The sequence below is a fragment of the Neomonachus schauinslandi genome, chromosome 4, assembly GCF_002201575.2.
Source record: "Neomonachus schauinslandi chromosome 4, ASM220157v2, whole genome shotgun sequence".
In the NCBI taxonomy this organism is placed as follows: domain Eukaryota; kingdom Metazoa; phylum Chordata; class Mammalia; order Carnivora; family Phocidae; genus Neomonachus; species Neomonachus schauinslandi.
In genome coordinates, this window is record NC_058406.1 from 13289040 (window position 1) to 13302728 (window position 13689).

General features: G+C 56.7%; 1 protein-coding gene across 1 annotated transcript in view; it reads right to left on the reverse strand.

Annotated features, from left to right (window-relative positions):
• Nucleotides 1-13399, reverse strand: part of IFFO2 (intermediate filament family orphan 2) — a 47630-nt gene extending 34231 nt beyond the window's left edge. The window contains exon 1 of the mRNA XM_044914393.1: nt 12466-13399. Coding sequence (XP_044770328.1) covers nt 12466-13139 — 674 coding nt within the window. The 5' untranslated portion in view covers nt 13140-13399. The remainder of the gene's footprint in view (nt 1-12465) is intronic.
• Nucleotides 13400-13689: the final 290 nt, after the last annotated feature.

The window sequence follows — 13689 nt, forward strand, 5'->3', positions numbered from 1 at the left end:
ATGCTAACATGGCCTTCGACGTCACCTCTCTGCCAAGGTCTGGGAGCGCGCGCTTCCCCCCAAGGCCCCACAGAGGCAATCTGTGGGCCGGACCAGAACCCAGAAACCATCCTCCCGTGGCATTACAGAGTTCCAGAAGGAAGAATAGCTGCCCCCCTCCCCCACTGCTGAGAGGCCGGCGGCGGGGGGAGGGGGGGGACTCGAATCCCTGTCTACCAGCTCCTCCATCTCAGCCCAGGGGCTGGGGCTGGGAATGTGCGGCCCATTGCCCAGCCTGGAAGACTGAGCCTGTGAGTGTGGCAGGAAGTAGTCTGGAAGAATCTGCCAGGCTCCGATTAAAATCCCAGCTCTGCCCTTGCTTCACGGTGAGAACTCAGGCCAGGGATGTGACCTCCTGAGGCTGCCTCCACATCCATACAAGGAGTCTGGGACTGAGACGACCCTTCCTCCAGGCAGCAGGAACAGGGACACACTCCCCCATCCAACAAGGCCACTGAGAGCCAAAGGCTCTAGGCAACACACTGTGCTGGATGGCCTTGAATGCTAGGTCCTGCCCTACCAATGACCCTGCGTTGACAATCTGCTGGGGAGGAGAGGGGATGTGACCTCCTCCTTGCTGGTCAGGCAGGCGGCTTTGCTGGGCAAAGAAGTGCCCTGAACACAAAAGGCCAGTCTGTAGCCAGAAGAGGGAGGGGGTAGGCAGTTCTTATTTATGGGGCCTGGGACAGAAGGGACAGAATCATAACAGCTAGGGGGTCAGCACCCCACTCAGGACCTGGCATGCCCTATTTTGCTGAACCTTCATTACAACCTTGTGAGTTCAGGGTGTCATCCCCATTTTACAGATGAGAGACCTGAGGCTTAGGGTGGTCTCAATTCAGAGTCAGAGCTCCCACCCAAGTGAAAGCCGGTGGACTTATTATGCCTTAAGGCACAGAAAGGAACAGCCTATGAATTGGGGGTCCCCTGAACTTACCAGTAGCCTGCTGAGCTAGGGCCTCAATTTTCCCAGCTTGGAAAAGTCCTGATGTTTTAAACGTCAGTATTTTCTTTGAAGACAAGTGTAGAGCCAAGCACAAACTATTAAGACTCTCCCCATAAACCTGTACAAACGCAAAAAGGACTATTTGTCAGCCACATCCCCAGAGCGGGGATCTCCATGGGGCTGGGGGACCCGGCTTTCCAGTTCACACAACTCCAGCTCTGAAGGCAAAATTCTCCGACCTTCCCACTCCAGGGCTCACCCCAGAGAAAAGAGGGATGGGAACGGCCCTGCCTGGGCAAGGCTTTTCGATAGCACTGGGGGAATCTTGTCATCCCGTTTACACAAGGGGAAACTGAGGCACAGAGAAATGACACAGTGGAGCACACGGTGGCAGACAGGGACTGTTAGGCAGTCAGTCAACACCCTAAGACCGCCAGGCTGAGGCCAGGGAAGTGCCTTTTGTTGTAAGCAGACAAGCCCAAGGCACCCTCCGATGTGTCCTCCGCAGGCCGACAGAGGCTCATCTGCACCGGGATCTGGAAACTGGCTCAGGGGCAGGGCTCGGTCTCTGTGGATGCCACCTCACAGGCTCTGAGGCTTCTTCACCCCAAGAGCCCCAGCCTCCGGGAGTTTTCAAAACCCCTCCTTAAATGACTGTCAGACCCGGGAAGGATCCCTTAGAGCTCAGGGTTTCAAAGGAAACCCAACTCTACTCTGTGATCTCAAGGGAGCTGCTCTCCTTCTCTGGGCCTCAGTTTTCTCATCTGAAAATGGTCATAGGTATGTGCATGGGGGTGAAGAGAAAAATATAAAACACTGAGGGATGAACTCTCAGAAGGTCTTTTTCAAAGACAAAGGCTCATCTCCTCATCTGTCGCGACAGGGGAATGATGCTGCCTGGAAGCAGGGGGATGGACCGGCTGACCTCAGAGAGCCCCTCACTGGGGGGTAAGATGAAGTCACAGGTCTGAGGGAGCAGGGACAGGCAGGGCGGGCAGGCCCGGGAGGTAAGGCGAGCAGCCTAGCCTCCTGGGCCCCAAGCCCCTCCCCGTGTCTAATCCTAGGCTCATCTTTGATGGGGGCTGGGAGCTGGGGGCTGAGGTCTCCCTTGACCAGTGTTGACCTCCAAGACCCAACAGCTATCCCTTTCAGCAGGGAGCCTCTCCTGCCCCCCACAATGATATACAAGGGGTAGTACAAAGGGGTCTGGGGTGGCCGAAGGCAGGGTCCTGACCCCAAGGGCTCCAAGTCTGCAGGGTGCAGACCAAGGCTCCCAGACACGCGCATGCACATACAGACTCACAAAGCCCCAGCAGCAGACAAAAGAGCCCCCCACAGAGGCCTGGCATCAGGAGGGCAGAGGGACAGGAACAGGAACCCCCTCACAACCCTCCCCTGCCTCACACAGGGGACAGGGAGGTGAGAACCAGCCATAGCAAGTGAAGACCAAAACAAGAAAGAAGGGAAAGGGGGGAGAGGAGAGAGGATGAGAGGCAGCAAAACAGAACAAAGAGCGCCAAGAAGGGCAGGAGGAGGGAGGGAGGACGAGAAAGGGAAGAAGAATGGGCAGGCAGGCTAGGTCCTGCCTGAGCAGCAGGCTCTGGACTGCACGCTGGCACGGCAACCTCACCTCCAGGCCTTTGCACAAGCTGTTCTCTCTACCTGGAGCACCCTTCCCTTCTCTTCCACTCTTACTAGACCTCCGAAACACAACGCAGGTGACGCCTCCTCCAGGAAGCCTTCCTTGACTGGCCCTAAGCTGGCTCAGGCATCTTTCACAACTCCTGGGTTTCGAGCACTGCAGGGTCCCACCAAGAGCTCCAAGGCTCTCTGGTCCTGTGGTCTGACTTTGCAACGAGCTTTCCCCAAAGCTATTCCAGTCAGTCTCCCCCCACCGCCCAGCATAGCCTTCTGCCCATTACCACAGCAGGCCAGGGACAAAGAGGAGGAGCGGACAGGGGGCCTGGGAAGATATACCAACCCTGCCCTGAGAGGAGTCTGTCTGCCGGGGAATTTCACAAGGTCCACTTAGACCAGTGGCTCTTCCCCTCCCCCAAGACGGCAAACAGGCGGCAGCGAGCCAAGTACCGTCTTAAATAACCCAAGTAATAAAAATGGCCAGTTAAGAGGGCGGAAGGCAGTGTCTCCACTGTGGGGGCGTCTCTCCATCGAGCAGCAGATGAGCGGGGGGCTGTGTGAATGGGAACATCCCGAAGTCAGAGCACGCAGGCCGGAGTGCACTGAGCCAGCGTCTCAGAGAGAGCTCCGAGACAGCCCCCACCCAGTGCAGCCTTGGGGGCGGGGGGGCTCCTGTCCAAGCCAGGTTCCAAAGGCCATTTGACCCAACTCCCACCCCTGCTCCTCTCCCCAGAGCCCCCAGCCTCACTTAATAACTGCGATGGCAGCTGCTAACCTCTGAGCCCTGCCATCCCGTTCACGCTCCCTGCCACCCACACACAGGACCGTCCCCCTTTCTCAGAGAAGTAAACGACGCTCTCAAGTTCACGCAGCCGAGAAGCAGCAGACACACTCTTCAACTTCCTCCCTTCCCAGCTTCCAACTTGCACACGAACGCTCCGCTCCAAGCTGTTGAGTTTTGCAGGTTTCTGTCCAACATCCCAGCAGAGCTTGTCCCGGGACCCAGGGGCCGCATGAATGTAAAAGCAAGGGGAGGACGGGATATCTCCGGGGGCTTCGAGGAGCCCCAGGCTGCAAGGGAAGCCGGGGGCAGGGGGGAGGAGGAAACAGCCTCGTGCGTAGGCAGGACCCAGGCTTCTAATCATTTCGACCCCAAGGGCAAACACTTGACAGTTTATAAAGTGCTTCCACAGACATCGATCGCTTCATTTCATCTCGCAAACAGCTCAATGAGGTCAGAGGTACTATCCCCATTTCACAGAAGCGAAAACTGAGGCTCAGAGCATAGAAGCTACGTGCAGTGGGCATGCCCCTTCCTGGGTACAGCAATAAAAGGCTCAGTCTGGAGCCTGACTTCCTGGATGAAACCTTCGCTTCCCACCTGCTAGCGGCATCTGGGCTCAGTTCTGTCAATGTCTCTGTGGCTCCGTTTCATTCTCTAAAACGGGCTTAATGACAGTATCCAACGCACAGGGTTATTATGAGGTCACATGAATCAAACGTCCCTAAACTGCTTTGAATGCAGCCTGACAAAGAGTAAATGCTACATAAATATTTGTTTCATTAATTAGTTAATATTTATTGTGCCCTTACTGTGCACAGGTACTGAGCAGGTACCTGCCACACGGCTTTGTCACATGTGCCTGTGTCCCCAGACTCTGCGCTCCTGAGGGCAGGGGCTATGTCTGCTCTACCCCAGTGCCCAGCACGGGACCTGGCTCACAGCCCAGGCCCAGCCACTGTCGGGAGAAGAGAACCTCAGCTTCTCAGACATCCACACCCAGCAGGCTCAGCTTCCCCAACAAGAGGCAGGGAACGACTGTAACAAGTTCCCTGCACCCAGGCAAGGTTCACGGACCCAAACAAAAGCACCAGTTCAGGAGACCCAACCCCAGGGTGGAGGGCAGTTTCCCTCCAGGCACCAGATGCCCGTTGCTCTCTCCTGCTTGTTATCAGCTCCTGAGAAATCCCTGGCCACTGCCCTGGGCACGCGTTAGGTGCCAGGCATGATCAAAAGAGCCTTAACTGAGAATCTGAGACCCACATCCAGCCCCGGCTTTGCTGTGTGACTGGGAGCAAGTTACTTTTCTGCTCTGAGCCTGGGTTTCCATCTGCAGAGTTGGCAAAAGATTTGAAGCCGATCATGTGGAAAGTGCCAGCCAGGTGATAACCCATGCTCCCTGCCCCGCCCCCATTCCTCCCCCTGCCAGGCCCACCAGCCTCGGTGTGCCACCCTCTGTGGCTGACCAGGAACTCCCCCCAACCCAGGGTCCGGTCCCCCACTAGGATCACCTCCAGAGAGCAGGGGGGCTGGACAGCCCTCTATGGTGGCCCGGGAGGCTCATCTGCCTGCCATTGCCAGTGACTCACTGGTTTCTCAAGAAATCATTACTGTCAAGTGACAGCAGGAAGTCTTCCCGGCGTAGCAGCTGCCTCCTGTTCTGCCACCTGTGGTGGTAATATTGTGACAGGCGCTGGGGAGACCCCATGCCTCAGCCTGCCTCCTCACCCTGGACCCGCCTTCGGCAGCCCTCCGGTGGCATGGAACCTGGCCAGCCTGTCCCCGCTAGGAAGAACACTGAACCTGGGGTCTAGAGACCCAGACCACGCTTGCCGCAAGATCTGGGGCAGAGGTCTTCCACCTCTCAGAACCTGTCACCTTGGCTCAGTGGGTTGAGCTTCCAATTTTTGGTTTCAGCTCAGGTCATGATCTCAGCATCCTGAGATCGAGCCCCACATCAGGCTCTATACTGAGCATGGAGTCTGCTTGTCCCTCTCCCTCTGTTCCTTCCCCCTCTCTCTCTCTCTCTTTCTCTCTTTCTCTCTCTCTCAAATAAATAAAAAATCTTTTAAAGAGAAAACAAAGAACCTCTCACCTGTAAGATGGGCATAATTGATTCCCACCTCTTGGGGTTGTCTGATAATTAAATCTCACCACTTACTTAAAGAAGTCATCACAGAGCCCAGCACATAGTAGTTGCTCAGTCAGTGGTGGCTATTAAGTCACTATGATTTATTTTTAAACCTTTTTCAAAATGCTTTCTCCATTACTTCAGGTGATTTTTACAGCAACCCTGGGAAGCAGAACTCATGAGGAAACGTATCCCCATTTTATAGAGTGACAAACCGAGGTACAAAAGATTATATGGTGTGCAGATTCCAGACCACTCCGACAAAGTTACAGAGAGAACAGGATTCACAGGGCACTGGGCAGGCCCATCTTCCCACCACCCCCATTCCCAGGTGGGCAACCAGAAGCTAAGGTCACACCGCAGGCAAGCCAGGACCATGGCCTCACAGGGCTCTAGCTGCCCCGTGCCACCAGCCAGGGGCTCAGCCAGGCCACAGACCCTCAAGGGGACCAGAGACATTCGCCAGGTTTACTGCTGGGTGACAACTACCGTCTCTTGTACCAGGAACTAGGGTAAGTAACCACATCCTGCCCAGGAAGCCGAACGCCCCGTGCCCACTGGAGGTAGGAAATCCTCACCAGCGTCCCCCCCCCACCCCCGCCAATCTGGCCCAGAATCCTCTAAGCACCACACAACCAGCAATGCCCAGAGGCTACATGACACCCAGATGCTGCTGGCAAAGGCATGGACCACCCTCCCTCTAGCTTCCAGCCTGGTTCTTGACTTCTGCCCACTTCACGAAGCCAGCCCCACTCACCCCTGAGGACACCCGCACATCTGCCCTGTGAAATCTTGCCATGTAACTCTTGTAGAACTTCCCCATTTATAGAGTGCCATAGCTGCGTGAGCCCACTTACCCTGTCCACAACTTTGGGACACAGATGAGGAAACGGAGACCCAGAGAGGCAAAGTGACTAACCCAACATGGCTCAGCTTTTAACTCCTATGCCAGCAGCCCAGCATCTGGCACCAGGTGATGGGTGTTGTTCCAATGTGTTAAAACTGATGTGTGGGGGGACCGGAGGGTGGGTCTCCTGACTCCAAATCCAGACCCTTCCCTCCAGGAGCTGTGAGCGCCTGCATGTACAGCCTGTGTCGACCATCTGTGTCGTGTGGGCCTTACATTCCCCCAGCTACACTGGGGGCCTACCAGCACGCAGCAGCCCGGCACAGCGCCCTCCCTCACTGCAAGATGCTCGCTCAGCATGGACTCGGGCCAGACCCGGGCTGGGCTCTGCCAGTACACAGACCGGGAGCCGGCCCCCACAAGCTTACAGTCGGTGGGGGAGCCGACCTCCCAGGCCACGGGGGATCAGGGTGTGGCCTGCTGTGATGGCGAAGGCAGTGGGCGCTCAGAACACCTGATGGAAGAAGGTCAAGGAAGAGCAACGCATCCTGATGCTGAGCAGAGGGGACAGCAGCACCTCCTTCCCTGCACCAGGCCTTCAGGCATCCATGACACGGGAAATCAAGAGAACACCAGCCCGGCGTCGCCTCCCCGATGTGATCAAAAGCCAGGACTCCCAAGGCAAAGTCCACAGCCTGCGGTGTCCCTGACACACGGTACAGTTCAAATCGATTCCCCTAGAAGTCAACGCATCTCCTTGCGGCAAAGAGCGTGTTCACATTCTGGGTCTCCCCTTCTATGTCCTTCAAATACTGACACGTGTGCGGAGGCGGGCCACGGGCCGAGAGAGGCTGAGAGCGTGTGAGCCCGGGTGTGCGTGTGCGTGTATGTGTGTGTGTGTGTGTGTCTGTGTGTCTGTTTGCTGTGCTGGGGGGGCCCAGGGGCCTCGCATCCGGTGGCCAAGGCAAAAGCCCCGCCTCACATTCCTCAGGGAAGGAATCTTCAGCGTCAGCTGTCTCCCAGCTTCCTGCTTCCCTTTCTTTTCTGGGACCTCATTCCCCTGCCTTTGGCTTGAGGCTCTGAAAATCCCTCCCAAATATGTCCCCAAAGAGAATGCCAGCACAGCCAAGAGACTCTGGGGCACTGAGGAGCTGGATGGAGGGGGTTTGTGTGTTTCTTTCAACGGAGGTTGGAAGAAAGGGCGGGGGGTGGGGGGTTGGCCAGAGATTTCCGGAGGCACAAATCAACTGCTAAGAGTAGGAAGAACACCCTCCTTAGATGCTGGACAAAGAAGTAGCCCTTTTTCTCTCCACCCCCAACACTATGTCTGGCGCCTTCCACGGGACAGAGAGAGCTGCGACGTGTCCTGAAATGGATGTGCTGGGCAGTCCAGCACAGTGCCGGGAAATCCCTATAAAATGAAGGGAACAGACATTGCGGGGAGCCAGGAGAGGGGACCTACCCGGAGCCTACCAAGCCCCAGGTGCCTTATCACAGGACCTCATTCCTTCTTCCCCGATTCCTAGGGGAGCAAAGTTCTTCCCCTTCTTTTACAGAAAGTGGTGGCTCCAGCGGCTCAGAGAGGTTAAGCAATTGCCCGAAGTCACACGGAGAGCGGCAGAGCCGAGATTTGAACCCTTCTCCCACCATCCCACGCTGCCTCCCAGGAAAATCAGAAATAAAGAATCCGTATCGGTGACAGCTTCAGGAATAACAGAAGTGGCAGGAAACGATGCCTTGCAACCAGCTTTCCGGGGCAGTCTTCTGGCTTTGGGGCACTCAGGGGCCAGCACGCACCTGCTGAAGGGCCTCCCAGGGCGTGATGGGGAAAGGCAGGGGACACTCCAGCTGGCTCACCCACCAGCCCTTTTTGGAGCTCTTCATTCAGGCCGCCAGCCCAGCCCCTTCCGGCTCGTGATCAGAAATAGCTGTGACAAAAGTCCCTCCCATCCCTGAAAGTAGCTTTTTAAAAAATGCTTAAAGGCAGACACACAAAAAGGTGGAGCAAACTCTACCAAACCCCAGCTGAGGGCAGATGATGGGAGCATCACCTCAGAGTAGTGGGAAAGCTTTAAACAGCAGGCAAGGTCTTCCCAACTTGGCTTTGTGGGTCAGCTCCCTCTGGGCCTCAGTTTCCCCACCTCAAAAATGAAAGTAACTCAGCTAAATCAGCAATTTCTCTCTCTCTCTCTCTCTTTCTTTTTCTAAGCTGTAGAACCCTGTTTTCCAATGGAACCTTCCTCAGAAAACCAGTCTGGCAGTCGGGGAAATAGAGCTGCTATGGTTGATGGGGGCCAAATCCCAAGTGCTCAGCACCACCACTCACTGTCCCTAGAATTGCCCCGAGGCACCCAGCTCTGGATCCCCGGGTTCCAAAGGGCCCCTCTGGGAACCATCAGGCTAAATGATCACTGTGGTCCCTCCTGGCTCTCAAGCAAAGTTCCGGATCACCCAACCACCAAGGAAAAACAAACCAAGCCCTTCATGCTGACTTGAGTCAGGGGTGCAGACACTTGGCAACCTGCAGGGGGAGGGAGGGAAACCCAGACAGTTCCAAACCATACTGGGCCTGGGGCAGGAGTCAGGGGAGGACTGCCAGTCCGTGAGGCAGGAAGAACAGCCCTGGCCCAGACCCCTTTGAGTCACAGACCAAAGTATAGGGCGAGTTGGGAGGGATCACCAAAAGGAACCCCCTCCTGTAAAGGTGGAGGACCTAAGGCTCAGCGAGGGCAGCAATTGGCCTGAGGTCACACAGCACCTAGTACCAGAGCCTGACCTGGAGTTTGGGTCTCTGAGAAGCGATGCAGAGAAATCCCCACTTGTTTAAAGTTCAGACAGACTCAGCAGGAATCTCCAGGGAAAAGCCCCCAGCTTGCAAACTCAGAATAGGACATTTTGGTGGCACTGGGTGGTGACAGGACAGAGATGTTTGTTTTGGTTTCCAAATCAACGCTTGACAACCTTGTCGACGGTACAGTTTGGGCAACCACATTTCCCTCATGGTAAAGAGCTCAGAGCTGGTCGGCCCAAGGGAAAACCAGAGCCGTAGTGAACAGGGCCCAGGGCCCAGGGCCCAGGCCAGCGGCTCTGGTTTGGGTTGGTGGTGTTTCCAGAGCACTGTTCCCATACCACTAATGGCACCCGAGATGATGTGAGGGGGTATAGGAGTGACTCCTCACATTTAAATTCTCCTGACGGCATAGGTGGACCAATAAACAAACTGTCCTGTCTGCAGAGCGGAAAATTATTCACCAGTCTAAAGGAATGTAGTAGTGAAACACGCTACAACGTGGATGAACCTCCAAAACATTATCTAAGTGAAAGAAGCCAGACACAAAAGTGTAATTGCATTGATATGAAGTGTCCAGAAAAGGCAAATCTAGAGAAACTTCTCTCATGGACAGGGGACCAGAAGTAGGCTGGGAGCTCAAACTCAAGACTGTATTTTGTCAAAGCTGGGAAGACCTTTTGAGATCATCTAGCCCAGCGGTTTTTAAATTTTTTTCTTTTCAGTTGTTGAAATGCCTGCCCTCCTCCTGAAAGCAAATTCTCACAAGAAACCCAAATACGGAAACAAGTAAAAACAGAATGTCACTGGTATACATTTATACTGTAAGTTCACATACAGAACAGTGACCTATTCTGAATTCCATCAGTAAAGTTGATGAGGCTATTTTGATTCATTAACATTTAAAACTGGACCCACGGATGACAGCACCATATTGCGTTTAATTCTATCTCCAGTTTTGGCTGCAGGGTTTCACGAAAATCCTGACTCACACAGATAAGTGGCTACAAATGGGAATGGTTTTTAGCGGTTTGCTCTGCAATCTCAGAGTACTCTTCAGACAAATAGAGAAGGCAGGCGGGGTGGCTTTAACTTGAGGCCAACTACTAACAAGTTAGCAATTAACAGTGAGTTGACATTAAGAACTTAAAAGTGAGCACATTTTTATAACCCTATTAACACTGTAACATAAAGTCTTACAGAATAGTCAAGGAACCCCAAGACCATCTCCAAGGAAGCCTGGGGCTTCAAGGAGCACAGTGCTAGCCCACTCACCCCTCACTTTACAGACAGGGAAACGGAGTCCCAAAGAAGGGAGTACACTTGCTTTGGAAAAATCCAACTTGAGCCCTGAACTGACTTCGGAAAAGATGCAACTCCCCAGTTCACCAAAAAATGGAGGAAGAGAAGGCGCTCACACAGCCCAGGGGACGGGAGGAGGGGCACCCACACCACACCTGCCCCAGCAGTGCCCGTCTCATTCCAGGCCAGCGCCAGAAGCTGACATCACACCCCACACCCTGGGTGCAACTTGAACAGAGCGTTGCTCAACACCAACCTATCTCCGTCTGAGATTGGGCACAGTTTTTCCATCTCCTGAGTAGCCAGGTCCAAAAAGAACACACAATAAAATAAACACAGCAAAAGCCTGAGGCCTGACGACACAATCAACAGTGGGAGACAGAAGGGCCCACCCCTCTGTGTTTCACCATTGAGAGCAAGTGCCTGCTCCCCTACCCCACCCCAGCGAAGCTGCCCTCAGAGACAGGTAGCCTCCCCCTGGCCACGGCGGGGCACCAGGCCATTCTCAAGTCCTCACGAGAAGACGGGCCCAGGAGAGTGGCTCGTCCCCAGCGGGGTGTAAGACCTCCCCACGGAGAGCCAGGCCCTGCGTGAGGGAGACCCAAGACTCTCCTCTCGGGACCTCAGCTCCATGCTGGCCTGACAGAGCCTATCATCTTTAATAACATCAACTGATTACTCTATCCCTTCCAAAAAGCACCACCGACCTACTCTCCCCTTCTGCAACTGGGGATAGATTTTATTATTCTTATCTGTCTAATGAGCAAATAGGTTCCAAATGGTCCAACAATCTCCCTGGCAGGTGATGGAGGAGACCCATGCCCCACTCCCTGAGCAGACCTCTGTGCTCATGTGAGCACCAGGACTCAAGGGCCTTCTCACAATACCCTCCAAGCCCTAGAGTTTGGAGCCGAGGCTCCCAATGCAGAGTTGCCCATGCCTGGGACAGCAGAGGGTCCTGCCCCCACCCAGGCCTGCAAGGCTACAGACAGACCCCTCTCCTCTTATTGGAAGCTAGCCATCAGTCCTGTCAGCCAGGATGCGGGCAGGAAGCAGCGTCAGTTTCCCAGCTGGGGAATAGGGACCTGGCAAGAATGTTCAGGCCAGTCCTGCAGGCAGTCTGCCCTGCACACTAGCCAGAGATGGTGGTCTGGGTCCAATCAACATCCAGTCTTCAGCCCAAGGTTCTCTCCTCCTGTGCGCCTTTAGGGCTGCGTCTGTTGGCACTCAATAAGCCATGACGGTAGGGGGTGAAGACGGGGAAGAGGGGTGAAGAGAGGGGTTTTTGAAAGCCTGTGGCCAGTCTGATGGTAGTCTGGTTATCCAGATCTACCAACGGGACCTTGCAGAGCTGGAGCAAGATGGCAGACTGTGGCCCTAGTGGGTAGGGACAGATTTACCCATTTTCAAACACATGATCTCATTTCATTCAAGGGACAAAAAAAAAAAAAAAAAAAAGCCAGTGGGTCGTTTAAGAGTTTCTTCTTTTCACCCATGGAGGGAGGGGAGCCCACCTCCTACATCCTTGGGGAAATACCTATGGGAGACAAACGAGCCAAAAGTCGTTCAATTCACTAGTTTGAATCCTGGTTTCGCCACTATCGGCCAAGCCCCCTTTGGCAAGCCCCTTCCATCGCTGTGCCTCAGTTTTCTCATCTACAAAATGGGGATAAGAATGCGTTGGTGTGAGGATTAAATGAGATCCCATAAAACACCAGTGGTCATTATGTCACCTAGAAAACAACCGGCCCCGACCAATGACAGCACCGACGTGTCCCCTACGGTAGTAAGCACCCGCCCCCATTCTTGGAACTAGTAAGTGAGTTTTCCAAGCGTGTGTAGGGCGCTATGCAAACACAGCTTCCAGCCCACCTGCTAAGACCAGCTGGCCGCCCCCAGCCCCTCCCGAACGCACGCATTCCGCGGCCTCCCGGACCTGGACGCCCCCTCCCCAGGAGCCGCTGGGTGGGGGGAAGGGCAGGTCCCCACTCACCTCCGCTTGTACTCGTCGCGCTCGCGCTTCACCTTGGCCAGCACGTTGTAGAGCGCGCGTATCTCAGGCGTGATGGTGTCGATCTGCACGCCCACGCCGTCGGGGTGCACCCACGACACGCCCGGGCCCTGCACAGTCTCCACGCCGCCGCCGCCCGTGCGCCGCACCTGCGTGTAGCTCCAGATGGTCCCGGGCAGGCGGCCGTAATGCTGCGGGTGCGAGCCGCCGCCGGGGGGCAGGCCGCCCAGGGCCACGGTGTTGGCGTTGGCGCCCGCCGTCGCGCCGCTGCCGCTACCGCTGCCGTGCCCCGCGCCGGGCGCTGGCGGCCGCAGCAGCTCGGGCCCGGTCTGCACGGCCTGCTCTCGGGAGAAGGTCTTGTAGCGCAGCCGCCGCTCGCGCTCGCTCTGCTGCTGCTCCAGTTGCTTCTCCAGCAGCCGGTTGCGCCGCTCCAGCTCGTGTACCTTGGCCAGGAAGCAGCGGAAGCGCACGTTGAGCCCCTTCAGGAGGTGGATGTTGGAGCCCAGGTCGTCCCGCAGTGCCGCCGTCACCGGCGACGGCCCCGGCCCGGCCCCGCCGCCGCCGCCGCCGCCACCGCCGGGGCAGCTCCCGCCGCCGCCGCCCGGCGGGCAGCCGAAGGCCAAGGCCATCTCCCCGAACAGCAGCGAGTTCACCATGCGCCGGCTGCGCGGCTCAGGGCCCCGGGCCCGCGGCTCCAGGTGCGGCTCCAGCTCCGGGCAGGGCTCCCGGCGCGGCCGGGCCAGGGCGGGCGCGGGCTCCAGCGCGGCCGGCCGGGCGGTTCCAGATGCGCGCCAGATGCGGCCTCCGCAGAGACGGCAGACCGGACCGCCCCCTGGATGTGGGCGCCGAGGCGAGGGACGGGACTCGGGCCGCGGTGGAGGCCGCGAAGGCTGCGTGAGGTGGTGCGGGCCGTGGGTCCCAGCGCCGCGGCTGTCAGAGACGCTGTGGAGGCGCCGCGGCAGCGGCGCGCAGAGGACTCTCGGCCGGCACTGCCTCTCTGCGGCGGGCCCCGCCCACTGCAGACACAGGCCCCGCCCTCGCCCTCGCCCCGCCCATCCCGCCTCCCTCTGCGGCGCTCCGGGAGCCCCAGGCCCCGCCCCCGAGGCCCGCAGCGCCGGGGCCCGCCCACCAGCCCGTGGCTCCGCCCACTCCCGCTCTCCGCCGTTTTCTGGGCTGGGTAGACCCGCTGTCTGCAGCTCTGGCTCC